Source organism: Lygodium microphyllum, chromosome 22 (genome assembly GCF_053477565.2).
Source record: "Lygodium microphyllum isolate KBCC chromosome 22, Lygodium_microphyllum_v1.1.10, whole genome shotgun sequence".
Taxonomy (NCBI): Eukaryota; Viridiplantae; Streptophyta; class Polypodiopsida; order Schizaeales; family Lygodiaceae; genus Lygodium; species Lygodium microphyllum.
The window spans coordinates 138,307,949-138,324,575 of NC_141156.1; the positions used below are offsets into that span (position 1 = coordinate 138,307,949).

Here is a 16,627-nt window from a genome sequence, read left to right on the forward strand (position 1 = left end):
GTCCGCGATGGATGGAACAAACATTGGCACGGAAATTTTTTATTCTTTTAATCGGTTTTAGTTGCGAGACATATTTTGTGCGAATGTATTGACCAGCTTATGAAGCCTCTGGCTTATATGCATCTTTTCTCCGCAACACACATGGATCCTTTAGCGTAGAAGGTAGTGATACTTGCTCACAACGGATACAAGACACAAGGTGATGTGGTTTGCGACTAGTGGATCCATCCTATTCTATAGCAAAGCCTATCTGCACCAATGCAAGAACAATTATCTACACAAGGTGATGTGGTTTGCGACTAGTGGATCTACCTTGGTGCACATTCTATTCCTTCACTGCACCAAGGAATAGAATGTGCACCAATGCACATTCTATTCCTTCACTGCACTAATATGCCAGTCTGGTATAGCTTGCCTCTAAACTTGCTGCCAATTCCGATCTTTCCTCTTTATATACGAGATTAGTCTCTCTCATAGCTAAGCTTACACCTATGAAGGCCAGAGACGAAAAAATTGAGCTTCCATCACAGATACATTTTCTTGCAAGACCATTGCTTATGTTTGAAGATATTCGGGTAAAGGTTGTCTCTATCATAAGTTTTTGTTGCCGTTATTATATTGATTACCATTAACTTGAAATATAAGTCACAATTGAACTATATGGCGGACAAAGAAACAGAAGAAACTGCAGTATGCCAAGAAAACAAATCATCCTTGCAAAGGATGCCTGGATATTGCATGATGCTAAGGTGTTAGTGAAGGAGACCTCTCAAATGGGTGATATGAATGCACATCCCTGAATGAGTAACAAAAATGAACGCATTTTGGATAGTATGCCAGCAGCCCCAAAAATGCAAAAAGTGAAAAACAATCTTCACATGCAACTGCATGGAATCTGCCAATTTGGGATTTCCAAAAACCAATCTTGTTAATGTGCATGACAGGTCCAACTACATAGCACCAAACCTCGGACAAAATAGACCGTATCGTTCTCACCATTGGGCAAGAAAGAAACCGATCATGGTAGGTCTCCTCACTCTAGTACAAAAGAAGCAAGAACTGTTGGAAATATTGCGTATTGAGAGTGTAGATGCAAGATGAAGACCACCCACCAGCATTTTCCAAATAATACTTTGTATTTGAAGTGTGTTTTATTGAGCCATATTGTTTCACGGTTTCCTCATGTTTGGCCAAGTATCAAGCTAAGGTTTCTTTTGTCTAGTGCTTGTTTGATGATTTTCTTGCTACCTTTGGGAACTCTCTTAGTGTGCTTCTCAATGTTCATGTCACATTTTGAAGAGAGAAAAAGTATACATGTTTTACACTGTCTAGTTGCTTCCTAGCCGTTTCCATTTCTTGGTCTTTAGCTGTTGCTATTGCAGTTGCCATTTCATTGCAGATAATCTAATGGTTATTAGAGTTTGGAACATACTACTAAAACAAAGTAAAAGTGTATGAACCTTAAAAAAGGTACTAAGTACTGTCATTGGGATTTGCTCCTTCCAAATCACCTTGCATTCTGGCTCAATTCAAGGATCTCAAAATGGAATGATGCATTCAATGGCCTTGGTCTGGTTGAAGAGGGATGATTCTAATCTACTGAAAAGGCAGAGACTAGGTTTACCACGACCCAACAATTGGAGAAGAGGACCTCCCCCGTTCCCCCCAAAACAACACACACACACACACACACACACACACACACACACACACAAAGCACTGGAGAAGTATGTATAGAGCATTAGCCTGTGTCACTTTATACTGATTTGGAACCTCTATTTTCAACCCCAGAAAAGGCTTCCTTAGAAGCTGCATGGCAAATCTGCACAGTATTGCAGATCCAAAGCCAGTATCTACATGCTCTTTAAAAGAAAATCCAAATTGCAAGTCACACAGCACTGCAGTCTTTTCCAAGTTACAAGCTCACACACCATCTCATATATGACTACACAACGAGTTATGCTAATGCTGTAGCAAGTTGGTTTCTCTGATTTGCACTTCTGTCTATCAGATTAACAGGTATCCCTATGATTGTGTTTTGACTTCTGGGACCTTAATAGGAAATACATATTATCAGAGCTTTCATACCTTTCTGTTGCAATGATAGCAAACTGCTGTGCTCACGTATGAGATGTGCTTCAAGAGAGACAACTGCATTTAATTGAATAGTTTCCTTATTGTTATTGTATCCAAGATTGTCATAATTCAAATGGCATAGCTCCTTGATTTCCCTCAAGATTGCTAGGGGTTTTGATGTCTAACTGCTGCTAATGCCTTTGCAACATTTGTGCAGTGGTTCACTTTTCAAAAACTCGCTGGATTCTTAGAGTTGGATAAAGAAGCATTGATCAATTTTGTAGGATCTCCCACTTGGTTTCACTCTAGTTTCATTGTATAAGTTATATACTTTTGTAGAATTGTTCACATTGTGTTTTGGTTTCTTATGGTTTCTGCTTGTCTTGGGCTTTTGATGTCTTTTTGTACCCATTCAAGTTTTTGCTTCTGTTGGATGTAGGAAAGTGTGGTAGTGCTCACAGAAATGTTGTAAGTTGTCAGGGAGAAAAGAAGTGCATAAGTTTGAGCCACTCATTTGTGGTGTGTTATATGTCTAGTTTTGACTTTTTGGGCTTGCACATAGAGCAGAAATATTCAACTATGTCCTCGTTGGGAGCATTTGTGTGTACCTGTTGAGTTGATTATTTTAGGTGTAATCACAGTAGCAGTACTTTTTTTAAAAATGATGGAGAAGTCTTTTAAAATGTCATATATCAATGTAAATATACAAGGTAGAACCTGTACAAAAAATCAGATACAAAGGAGAATTGTCAATCTCCTATGCTGGTTGCTGTAAAATGCAGCCCTGCTGCACCTTTTCAGCTGACATCTCGATGTATAAGTAGGTCATCTCCACAGCTGCCCTAGCTGGCCTCAAAACTCAGCATTTGGAGCAAACAGTAGTTCTTTTTCACATTTTCACAGGTTTGCCTTCCTCAGGCCATTGAAGTCAAAATGCAGTAGGGAGCAAAGTGCCATCCCCTCTAGGAGGGAGTCCCCAACAAAACACAACATGTTTTCTTGCTCTTTTTGCAGGTTTCTGAAGGATACACTTAGCGGATCGGTAGGATTCGCAAGACTGGATGGAAAGAGCCTCCCAAAGAGACTGTGAGGACTGCCAAAGCAATGATTGAGACTGAAGACCGGGGTTTTGACCACTGTGACCGTCAGGGATCTTTGTGAAGACGATTGAGAACGGGAGGGACCAGGGTTGACAGAATTATGGTGATTGCGTAGATTGCGAGGATCAATGCTAAGGTCCTCACAAGTTTGCAACTAACATAAAAACTACCAGAACTTACGGGGTTTGTGCAAATTGCATAATTGCAAAGAGTATTAAGCTATAAAAGGTACATTATACACTAAACCTTCATCAGCACATCAAACAGCCCCAAAATTCAAATCCACTCAGTGTGCTTTAGTGTCCCATAAGCAAACCCACACACTTTGGTTGGTTTGATCTCTATAAATAGAGAGTGCACTGGGTCACTTGCATCCCACTCATAGCACTTAGTGAGTGAGTCTTCAGCTGCTGCCATTATTTGTCATTCTCAGTTTGTCCGATGACGCCAGCTCCTAGCACCGCTTGAGCAGGTGGTGCCTTTATTTGTCATAGCACTTAGTGAGTGCCCAGTTTGTCCGATGACGCCAGCTCCTAGCACCGCTTGAGCAGGTGGTGCCTTTGCATGCAGTGCAACGTTGCCTACTGCACCTCGCTCCTCGAGCAGTTCTCGCTTGCTCCTTGTCTCTCGCTGCTGGCCAGGTTTGCATTTCACAGGCATTGCATCCTCCTCTGGGTCTTGGTCTGGCCGCCCTCAGCGCCAGCCTTCAACGTTTCCGCCTTGGCCTTGGCCGCCCTTCATGCCAGCATTGCCTGGTCCTGAGCGCCATATGTACAGCCCGCCCCTCTTCAGCTCGAGCATAGAGGTTAAAAAAAACAAAAATCCTTCAATTTTTCAAATTTTTAATTTAGAGTTCATCTCTTGGAAGGACCTTGTGCTCAGGAAGCATCTCTGTGCTTCTGCAAGTGTCTGGGACACATTTTACACAAAGATTTTGTGCAATTTTGGATTAAAAATTTGGGGCTTTTGTTGTTAGCTCAGAGATTGGCAAATGTACATCAGTGATAGTCTGAAATAGACTGATTTCGTGCATTTTGGGACAATTAATTTTGGGGCTTTTGCATTTTCAGTGCTGCTGAGCACTTTTTGCAGCTTGGACAATGTGAATTTCGGATAGTTTTTTGATAGAGTGTGATTAAATTTGCTAATTACAGCAAAGTGCTTGCTGTAATTTCTGAAAATTCTGAGATTTCCAGGTCAGTCCAGCTTGAAATATTACTCTTTTGCTCTTTGACAAGTGACATTTATCATAGCAAATCAGGGAGGTGATGTATTTCCATATGTGTCCAAGGAGGATAGGTAGGATGGCAACAACTATTCCCTATGGTCCTTTAAGATGAAGAACATGTTGATTGCAAAGCATCTTTGGGACTATGTTAGCGGTGAAGAAGTTAGGCCCATAGTTGTGCCTCCTGCTACAGCTCCTCCAGGAGGATGTGGACAACGGGCAACTCAGCCTGCTCAGCCTGTTCAGCCTGGTCTAGCTCAGCCACTTCCCGAGAGATCAGCACCACAAAAGGCATGGGACACATGGGATGCATAGGCTTTGTCGCTGATTGCATTGGCAATTCAGTGGTCTATCATATCCCATATTCAGTCTAGAGTTTCTTCACAAGAAACATGCCTGATCTTAGAGCAGATGTTTAATAGAAAGAATGAGACATGCATCTCTTTCTTGAAGAAAGAGTTTGAGACTGTGAAGATGAATGAGGGTGATTCTATGCAGGATTATCTAAATAAAATTCAAGACTTGTGTGAGCAGCTTATGAATGTAGATGACTACTACTCAGATGCGTAGTTGATATCCACTACTTTGAATTCATTGCCGCCCTCATATTTGGCCTTTCATATGGCCTTGAACCTCACTATGAGGATTTCCCCACAGCCATTTTCTTTCCTTCAGTTGGTTAGTTTGCTCTTAGAGGAAGATTAGACAAGAAAGAACAATGGTGTGGATGTTCTAGCCTCTGAGCATTCTTTTATGGCAAGGCAAAAGAGCAAGGGTAGCCAAGTTAAAAATGCTCGGCAGAGCTTTGGGACTTTAGGTACTTAATAGGGCAGCAAGAAACAGGGGGGCACACAAGCCAAGAAGGGCAAGTGCCACTATTGCAAGAAGCCAGGATACTACATCACAGAATGTAGAAAGCGCATAGCCAAGGAGGAATCAGGGATGTTTGTTTCTGACGCACCTTTCATTGCTATAGAGTCTATGTCTTTTGTTGTAGACAACGACTATTGTTTTTACACATGCAGTTATGATTCTTCTCGGGCTGATAGAGCATTTAGCTCTATTGAGGATGCAAGCACATGGTTTTTTGACAGTGGTGCTTCCAGGCACATCATATCTCGTAGAGATTTGTTTTTGTTCGTTATTGCAGCCCCTATTTGCAAGTCTGTACAGTGTGCCAACAATACATCATACCCTGTTAGAGGCATTGGGGAGATTGTGTTGACAGCCATTGATGGCTCTATTCTCCGCTTGTAGGATGCCTTATTTGTTCTAGGCATAAAGAAGAATTTGCTATCTATTTCTTCTTTGGCAAGGTGTGGATTGCAAGTCACCTTTGATGATGATAGATGCATGGTCAGAGATAAGGAACGCATGACTTTGGTTTTAACAGACACTATGTCATGGGTTATATGAGTTGGATGCTTTTCAGTTGATTAGTTGGTCTATCTAGGGTCTACTCTCTTCTGCTATGTCACAGGTAGAGTTATGGCATGCTTGCACGGGGCATGTAAACTATGGTAGCTTGATGCTTATGTAGCGTACACAGATGCTTGATCGTTTACCTCTCTTGAAGGGACCTCCTGAGCATATATACGAGGGGTGCATTTTGGGAAAATGCATCGTTTTTCATTTCCTCGTAATGTTGCTTTTAGAGCAATTGCCAGATTACAGATTGTGCACTCAAATGTATATAGCCCTATGCAAACAAAGTCATTGGGTGGCTGTTACTATTTTGTCACTTTTATTGATGACTTTACTCACTTTTGCTGGGTCTACTCTTTGGTGAAAAAGTCAGAAGTGTAGGATGCATTTTGTTGGGTATTTGACTCACGCCTCACTTACGCCTACGCTCATATGGGAGTGTCGGTGATCAGGACACTGGGGCACTTTAAACTCTCGGTAGGGGAGGTTTTTTCCCCCAGACTTATAGTCTTATTTTCGTATGTGCTTATGTGCTTATATTACACACTTATGGGCACTTACCGTGTTCGGGTGTGAACACCCCCTACAACCCTAAGGTTTAAGGGTTGTACTTTGTACTTTCATTCTACACTCTTTCAATCTATTCCATTGGGTGTCGTGCTTCACTCTGTCTCTCTCACTCTCACACTGTCTACTGCACTCTCAGCTGCACCTCGATCCTCTCACCCCCTCACATGTGGTATCAGAGCTCAGCTTCAGTCTGCAGTCTGCAGCCCCCGCCAATTCTGCCCCAGTGTCGCCAGCTCCAGTCGCCAGTCTGCAGTCGACACTCTCCAGCCTGCAGGTGCAGCCTTCTCAGCCCAGCGCGCTGATTGCAGACGCCCCCAGCGCCACCTGTTAGCTGGAGGTGCCGCCTGTATCTGCCCAGTCCTGCCTGTGCCTGTCAGTCCGCCAGCGTGCAGCTCCACCTGCCAGTGCGCAGCTCCAGCCGCCTCCTCTGTCCAGCGGACCACCTGCAGACGTCGCCTCCTCTGCCCAGAGCGCCACCCGCCAGTTGCAGCTGCCGCCTCCACAGGCCCCGCCAGTCCCTGCACGCGCCCTGCACCTGCGCGTGCTGACGCTGCTCCTGCAGGCGCCACCTCTTTCACGTGTAGCAGCCCGCCACCAGGTTCGCCAACCTGTTCCTGTGCGCAGACGTTGCCTCGGGATCCGTACACGTCGTCAGTCAGCTGCAATCATTCTGCAGAGGTAACATTTTGCATTTTTTAATTCAAATACAGGAGTTCGTGTAGAAGCAGGGTCAATTTTCTGCATTGGGACACGTGCGTGTGTCTGTAACAGAGCAGCAGCAGGATCAGTTTTCTGCATTGGGACACGTGCTTGTGTCTATGACAGAGACACATTAAATGCACATTCTGGGGTATTTGTAACAGAAATTTTGGCAGAAATTTTGGGGATTTTGACATTACAATGTTGCTGAGCACTGTTTGCCCCTTGGGAAGCGTGCATTAAAGACAGTTTTTGATAGAGTATACCCTTGCACATTAATTGCAGAAGTGTGCTTGCTGCAATTTCTGGAAATTTGCAGATTTCCAGCCCTTACTCCTTTGACATTGCTCATTTGTCTTTGGAAATTTGTCATCATGGCAAATCAGGGAGGTGATGTATTTACGTATGTATCCAAAGAAGACAGATTGGATGGAAACAATTATTCGCTATGGTCATTCATGATGAAGAATGTGTGAGATAGACGGATCGAGGTGCAGCTGGGATTCAGTAGACAGTGTGAGAGTGAGAGACAGAGTTGAAGCACGACACCCAAGAGAATAGACTGAATGAGTGTAACCAGAAAGTACAAAGTACAACTCTTAAACCTTAGGGTTGTAGGGGGTGTTCACACCCGACACACACTAAGTGCCCAAATGTGTGTAACATAAGCACATAAGTACATACGACAATAAGACCATAAGTCTGGGGGAAAAAACCTCTCCTACCGAGAGTAAAAAGTGCCCCAGTGTCCTACTGATCACCGACACTCCCATATGAGCGTAGGCACAAGTAAGGCGTGCGTGAGTCAAATACCCAACAAACCCCCCTGGAGTGAAGAGTGATCAAGAGTACAAGGATCATCCGCCACCAAAGGATATCAAATTTAAAACATTGCGAAATGCTTCAAATTTGTCACGAGGAAGAGCTTTGGTGAAGATGTCTGCCACATTACTGGTGGTAGGACAATAGACAAGGCTGATATCACCTGCATGTAGCCTCTCTCTAACAAAGTGATAATGGATCTCAATGTGTTTCGTGCGAGCATGAAACACTGGGTTCCGTGCCACTGCAATGGCACTCTGACTGTCAGTGAACAAAGGAGTAGGCTCCGTAACAGATACATCCAGATCAGCTAGCAAGCGTCTAAGCCATACGCATTCAACTGTGGTAGTGAAAGCTGCCTTGTATTCAGCTTCATATGACGGCAACAGTGGATTGTTTCTTGCTAAGCCAAGAAATGCAAGAAGAGCCAAGAAAGAAACAATGGCCACTAGTGGAGTGACATGTATCATAATCACCAGCCCAATCAGAATCACTGTAAGCATGTAATTGCAATGGTCCCCCCTTGGCATAAAGCAACCCAAGAGATCGAGTACCCTGCAAGTAACGAAAAACACGCTTGACAGCTTGCCAATGTGACATACGTGGCTGATGCATATACCTGCTCAAAGCTGAAACTGCAAACTGTATGTCCGGCCTAGTGTTGCATAGGTAGATAAGACATCCAACTGCAGGAGCATATGTATGTATATCAAACAAATCACTGTCATCATGTAATGACAATTTCAGTCCAGGTTCCATGGGGGTACAAATTGGCTTGTAATTCTATAAGCCAAACTTCTCAAGAAGCTGCCCAATATACCTTGGTTGTGATAGCCCAATACCTCGAGCATCATGTATGAATTGGATGCCCAAGTAGTAATGCAAAATTCCCAAGTCAGACATGTCAAAAGTTTGCTGCAAATTTTGTTTGAATGCTGAAATCTGATCAGCATGTGTTCCAGTGAGCAAAAGGTATCAACATAAAGACATATAATCAGCATAGATCCCCCTTCTTTACATACGTAAAGGGTAGACTCAGATGAGCTCTTTAGAAACCCCTCACCAAGCAAGAAAGCATCTATTTTTGCATACCAAGCTCTAGGAGCTTGTTTCAAACCATATAGTGCCTTTTTGAGCTTGCATACCAAATGTTCTGAGCCTTCAATTGCAAAACCAATGGGCTGCTGTACATAAACTTCCTCCTGAAGTTCCCCATGTAAAAATGCAGTCTTGATATCCAGCTGATGCACTGCCCAACCATAATGTGCAGCCAAATCAATCATAGACCTGATGGTCGTCATACGGGAAGTAGGAGCAAATGTCTCCTCATAGTCAATGCCCTTTTTCTGTACGTAGCCTTTAGCTACAAGCCGTGCCTTGTATTTATCAATGGATCCATCTGCTTTCCTTTTCAGTTTGTAGACCCCTTTCGTTCCAATGGCTTTCTTCCCAAATGGCAAAGACACCAAATCCCAAGTATGATTCTTAGTAATAGAATCTAATTCAGCTTGCATAGCTGCCATCCAATGCACACTGTTGTGAATCCTCATAACATTCCGGCTCTTCATTATCAAAAGTACTTGCTGCCATAATAAACTCCATGGTATGTGCTGAATCATGCAAACAGGTTTGCCTTCTAGTACGACCAGCCATGGGTGCATCCAAAGGACTATCTTGCACAGTCTGCAAATACCATCTAGGTAGCTGTCTAGCATCCTGACTGTGTGCAAGCTCTTGCTGAATTTCAGTTTCAGCATGATGCTGAATATTCTGATCAGCCAATGGCTGAATTTCTGCACTTTCCATAGGAGCAGCTGGCTGAACATTAGGTTCATTTACTGAAGCTCCAGCTGAATCACCAAAAGTAATGGGCAGCAGCCCTTCAAAAACATCACGGGCAGCCTGATATGTGTCCAAACCAGCCAAGGATAATTCTGATTTTTCATCAAAAACAACATCCCTGCTGACAAAAACCTTCTTTGTAACGGGATCATAGAGTCTGTAGCCTTTGCTCTCATTGCTATATCCCATAAATATGCACTTAACAGCCTTGTTGTCCAATTTTTTTCTAAGTACCTGTGGAATATGGGCATAGGCAAGACACCCAAAGGTACGAAAGTGACCAACAGAAGGTATACGGCTGTTCCAAGCCTCAAAATGTGTGATGGTCTTCAAGGCTTTGGTAGGGCATCTATTCAAAATATGGCAAGCACACATGACTGCTTCCATCCAAAAACTATGAGGCAAGCTTTTTGCCTTCAGCATACATCTGGCCATCTCCATGAGTGACCGATTCTTCCTCTCTGCTACTCCATTCTGCTGTGGAGTATAGGCTGTAGTATACTGATGGACTATGCCCTTCTGCTGCAAAAAGGAATTTAGCATAGAGGACATGTATTCCCCCCCTCGGTCCAAACGGAGAGTCTTAATTTTGCATCCAGATTGATTTTCAACAAGTGCACTGAAAGCCAAGAATGCATCATACACTTCTGACTTTTTTTTCAAACAGTAGACCCAGCAAAAGCGTGTAAAGTCATCAATGAATGTCACAAAATAATAACAACTGCCCAATGACATGGTCTGCATAGGCCCACAAACATCTGAATGCACCAACTGCAATCTGGTTGTTGCTCTGAAAGCAACATCACGAGGAAATGAGAAGCGATGCATTTTCCCCAAAATGCATCCCTCGCATAAGTGCTCAGGAGGTCTCTCCAAGAGAGGTAAGGCATCCAGCATCTGAGTACGCTGCAAAAGCATCAAGCTGCCAAAGTTTACATGCCCCAAACGAGCATGCCATAACTCCGCCTGTATTATAGCAGGAGTAAGAGTGGATGTCAAGTATGCCGACTGATCTACTGAAAGAGCATCCAACTCATATAAACCATGACACAAAGATCCTGTCAAGACCAAAGTTATGCGTTCTTTATCTCTAACTATGCAAAGGTCATCATCAAATGTGGCCTGCAAACCACAACGTGCCAAAGAAGAAATAGAAAGCAAATTCTTCTTGATTCCAGGCACAAACAAAGCATCCTGCAGGCGGAGAATAGAGCCATCATGGTTGTGAGCTGAATCTCCCCAATACCACGAACAGGGTATGATGCATTATTGGCACACTGTACTGATTTCGCAACGGGAGGTACACTAACTGAAGCAAACAAATCTCTGCGAGATGTATTATGTCTAGAAGCACCACTGTCAAAGAACCAAGTGTCAGCATCCTCTGGGAATTTCAAGAAGAAGTGGATGTACAACAACCCATTGGTTTTGCAGTTGTGGGATCCGAACATTGTGTGGGCAAGCTGAAAAAGCTTTATATGGTTTGAAGCAAGCTCTTCGAGCTTGGTATGCAAAAATTGATGCCTTTTTACTCAGCCAAGGATTCATCAGAGTCTACCTTTTATGTATGTAAAGAGGGGGGATCCTTGCTGGTCATATGTCTGTATGTTGATGATCTTTTGCGTATAGGTACACATGCTGATCAGATTTCAGCATTCAAACAAAATTTGAGCAAACTTTTGAGATGTCAGTCTCCAGCTCCGCGTGTCGCGAATCACCAGCGATCTGGTTGATTAGCATAGGGCTTTGATAGAGCATGAAGAGAGCTTCATTTCCATTAAAAAAGGTTTCAAAATGATCCACTGTAGCTCCCACAATCAGAAAAAACCAGGGCTGGGTCAAAACCCTAATCCAGGAAGCCATAGCCAAACTTCACTAAAGCTAAAAAATCTCATCATTTTCTCTCTCCTGCCACCTGGAACAACCCATTGCCACTCTGATCTACTGTCCCAGCATCAGGAGGGGAAGAACCTGGAAAGATTGACGAAAGATCAACGACCCCGAACTAAGAAGATTCGAGTTCGACATCAACTCAGACAAAGCCTTTACATAGTGTGTTTTCACACTGTCATTACTTGTGTCTCTTGACACACTGTAATCTGCTCTTCCATTGATAAAATCCTTGAATTTTGAAGTTGATTTGCTGGTGCTCCAGCCATCTAACATGGGCAAAGACTCTCCATCAGCTCGCTTCAAAGGAGTTGGGTTTCACACCTTGCAAACCTGCATCAAACTCATCCTGATGAAGAAGGGCCTCTAGGCCATTACCACTGGAAAAGAAAAGAAGCCTCATGATGCGGACCTTGCAGTCACTTGGTAAAAGAATGATGATAAGGCTTAGGTCATTATCAAACTGGAGCTAGACGACAGCTATATCCACCATGTGGATAATTGTGATACTTCACAGGATACATGGAAGAGACTTGACACTTTGTTTGATGCACAGTCTAAGTCATCAAAGTATGGACTCTTGATTGAGTTTTTCAGGCTTGAAATGAAGTCCAGCACATCACTTGCCACACATCTAAATTACATGGAAGAACTTCTAACCTAACTTATAGGAATCAACATTAAAATGGAAGAAGATGTTTGCATTGGTGTTGTACTTAAAAGTTTGCCTTTTGAATATAATAATGTATCAACAACTCTAATCAATATGCCAAACCTTGGGCTTGTTGATATCGAGGCATCACTATTAGAGGAGGAAAAGAAGCTAAAAACTAAGGAAGAACCAAGCACCTCTAGAGATGAACATGCATTATATGTTGGCAACAGGTACAAAGGCATGAAGGACCAGCTTTTCTGTGATTTTTGCAAAAGGATGGGACACACCGAGAAGTTCTGCCTGCCAGAAAGAGGTCTCAAAAGGCCTATCTAGTTGCAATCAAAGAAGAAGAATAAAATGGAGCAAAGGAAGAAGAAGAAAAAGAAAACTACCAGGAGAAGGACAAACCTCATTAGTCCTTCTATTCGGATAGACTCTTTTGGCTTTGTATTTCCTAGCCCTAATGCTTCGGACATAAACTTATAAACTCCTCATGTAGCCTTGTACTACAGCCTCTGTGAGGCCCTAGTTACAGCCTCTAGAAGTCCATTATGTTTATGGTATCCACACTTAGCCTTTTCTGCGACAACCTCTAGTGTTTTGCTATGTTTATGGTGTGTCCACACTTTGCAGGTATTGCTTTTACTAAAGCCTCTATATGCTTTGTACTTCTGGTTGTGATTGAGGAGGGGTGTTGAGATATTTGTGCAAACTTGAGCCAAGGTCCTGTAAATGCATTTTTCTAGGATATGGTGACAAGGGTGAAATGGGGTACAGATTATGGGATCCTGAGAAAAGGAAAGTAGTACGCAGCAATAGTGTTATCTTCCGGGAAGATCGCGTGCATAAACAACCCAAAAATACTAAGGAGGTCCGTAGGGTTGTATTCTAGGAAGAAATACCTTTTGGACCGCAAAATGTGCCCGCTGTACAGTAGCAAATACCTGTTGTAAATGTACCTGTAATTGCAGAAAATGATATTGGAAATGATCAGCCAGCTATTGCCCATGATAATGAGCCACTACATGTGTAGGAACAACCAGGACAACAAGTTGTAAATGTTGATTTGCAGTTGAAATGATAGAACAGCAAGCTGAAAATGCTCAACAACCAGCAAACAATGATCATTGGGTTAGGAGATGGTCTAGGGCTACTAGACAACCTGATAGATTCATTCCTGGTGCAAATTATGTGGCTGATTATGTCATGTTGATAGATTGTGGTGAACCGTCTTGCTTCAAGGAAGCAATGGACAGATAGGACAGCAAGAAATGGTATAAAGCCATGTTGTCAAAAATGGAATCTCTTGAGAAAAATGACACTTGGGACTTGGTGCAGTTGCCTAAAGGGCAGTAAACACTTCCATGCAAATGGGTTTACAAGATGTTCGCTTTTGGTTCCTCACTAAAGTACAAAGCAAGATTGGTTGCAAAGGGGTACAAGCAGGAGCATGGAATTGACTTTGATGAGATTTTCTCTCCTGTAGTCAAGATGACTATATTGAGAACCGTTTTGGGCTTGGTTGCAGTTGAAGATATGGAACTCATTCAGATGGATGTAAAGACTACATTTTTACATGGTGATCTGCATGAAGATGTTGGGTATTTCACTCACGCCTCACTTACACCTATGCTCACATAGGAGTGTCAGTAATCAGTAGGACCCTGGGGCACTTTTTACTCTCGATAGGAGATATTTTTTCCCCCAGACTTATGGTATTATTTCGTATGTGCTTATGACAAACACTTACAAACACTTACCGTGTTCGGGGTGTGAATACCCCCTACAACCCTAAGGTTTAAGGGTTATACCTTGTACTTTCAGTTTACACTCTTTCAGCTATTGCATTGGGTGTTGTGCTTCACTCTCAGACTGTCTACTGCTTTCTAACTGAGCTTCGATCCTGCCGTCCTCTCTCACATTTGGTATCAGAGCTCTAGCTTTGCTTAGCAGCTCCGCTCAGCCTCCAAGAGTCCCCGCTCAGTACTAGATCTGCCCCCTGTCCACAGTTAGCTTTGGAGCTGCCCTGCTCCTGCTCAGTCAGTCTGCGCCTCCATCAACTTGATGCCTTTCTGATTGTGACTAGGGAGTTGCCTGTGACCAATGCCCGCCCTCTCTGCTGCTCTCGCCAGGTCTCCGTGACGCCCCAACCCTGTCAACGCAACCCTTGTCTGCTCTCTCTTGCTTGCGCCTCTTCTTGCAGCTATGCCCCTGACCAATGAGCAGTCGCCACGTCACATTTTATGCCTAAAGCCTGCAGTTGCCACGCTCGCCTGCAGCCGCCTGCGCCCTCTCGCAGTCCCTGACACACCACTCATTTGACTTGTTGATTGTGCCGTGAGGAACTTGCTGCGCCGCCCGTCACCCATCAACACCACGCTGACCACCCCTTTGACCTGACACGTGCCAGTGGCCAGTGACAGCCCGTGTTTGAAGCGCCGACTGTACCTGCTTGACACCTGCCTGACGACTCTGTGCCAGTTAACCCGTAATTTTTGTGGTAAACGTTTTTTTTTTAATGTTTAATTCTAGCATAATTTTTGGAAGCAAGGGTTCCTACGCAGCAGGCACAACATTCAGAAACGTGTCTGGGACACAATGGATGCAAATTTTTTGGGCACATTCATAAAAAATTTTGGGGCTTTCGTGTTTTTTGAGGACATTGGCATACGCACTGTAGTTACAGTCATAGAAAGACTGTTTTGAACAAATTTGAGACAAGAAATTTTGGGGATTTTGTTAGTACAGTGTTGCTGAACACTGATTGCACGTTGGATTGTGTGCATTACAGACAGTTTTGACAGAGTGCACCTCTGTACACTAATTGTAGAAAGTTATTTCCTGCAATTTTTGGAAATTTTCAGATTTCTAGTGTGGCCCTGCTTCGACTTTGCTCTTTTTCTTTTTTTGGTAATTGATAATCATGGCAAATTAGGGAGGAGATGTCTTCACCTATGTATCCAAGGAGGACAGATTAGATGGAAATAACTATTCACTTTGGTGCTTCATGATGAAGAATGTACTAGTGGCGAAAAGTCTTTGGGATTATGTCAGTGGAGAAGAAGCTAGACCTAGAGTTGTGGCTCCAGCTACTCCTCCTCCAGGAGGACGTGCACAACGGGCACCTCAGCCTACTCCACTTCAGCCACTTCCCCAAAGAACGGTAGCTCAAAAAGCATGGGATACACGGGTCGTTCTCTCTCTCTCCCTCTCTCTCTCTCTCTCTTTATATTTGCATTCATAGGTCTGTAGATCTTGAAGCGCTATCCTCCTCTATTTGAGCTTTCTCTCTAAAAGCATTCTATTTGAGATATCTCCAAGTGTCCTACTTGGTAATGTATAGACAATATTGTTGTAAATTAGGGTAAGATGTTTTCATGTCAAATCACTTACAATAATGGAACCCTCCATGATCTCTCCATCATCAAATAGAAAGGTTGAACTTCAATGCAGAAAAGCAAAGAGGGAGTATTGGGCTGCCCAAAAGTGGAAGCAATGAGTGGCAATGGTGAATAGTACAATGAAATGTAGTAATGTGATGCTCAACAAACAAAAGAAATATAGCAACTGACATCACTTTGACAGAAATAGGTGCTAGGTCCAAAGCATGAATCAAATCATCCCACTAAAGAGTTACTGCATCCAATAAGTATCAAGAGAGTATGTACATAGCTCAATGAGTCCCATTGGCTCAATAGACTAAGCTCAATTGGATAAAAGCCAAAGCTTTGCTTGAATGCAAAATATCCAAGTAGCTCCCATTGAATGAAATCCGAATAATAAATGAGTAGTGCAAGCTCAATGCATCAAGTATATAACAATCCAGAATCAAAGATACATCAAGAGTAATGCCAGGAGCATAAAACCTCAATAAATCTTCAAGCCCGTAAGTGGATGATCACTATAACAATTGACCAAAGCTCCAAGACATGTGACCGAGCTCACCATGAATCTACCCTTCCCTACTATTTCCTACCTCCATGGTGGACTCTCGACACCAAACGCACGGACACCGTGTTAAGAGAAGTTTATGCTATTAAGAGGTGAATTCCTAAAGATATTTGGGCTGATTTGGGGCTGATATCTTCAGCCATATTCATAGAATTAGCTATAAAATTTTTCTTTTCATTCATTTCTTACTCTACAGAAGACATCTTGTCAAAATATGCAAGTATTATGTGCCCCTATGGCAGGGCAATGTTTGTAGATCATTCATAGATGCTTTGAGTTGAATTAAGAGGATATTTTTCTTGTATTTCTTGGTTGGAGTATCTTAACGCAAAGCTCAAAGCATTCCATAAGCAATGTAAATGGTTACTG

General features: G+C 43.0%; 1 protein-coding gene across 4 annotated transcripts in view; it reads left to right on the plus strand.

Annotated features, from left to right (window-relative positions):
- Positions 1–16,627, plus strand: part of LOC148017675 (uncharacterized) — a 74,160-nt gene that overhangs the window by 48,463 nt on the left and 9,070 nt on the right. For 3 of the 4 annotated variants that reach the window (XM_087663075.1, XM_087663078.1, XM_087663077.1), the window contains one exon: positions 2,294–2,356. The exons of the other annotated variant lie outside the window; for it this stretch is intronic. In XM_087663075.1, coding sequence (XP_087519201.1) covers positions 2,294–2,356 — 63 coding nt within the window. The remainder of the gene's footprint in view (positions 1–2,293; positions 2,357–16,627) is intronic. 4 annotated transcript variants of the gene reach the window in all.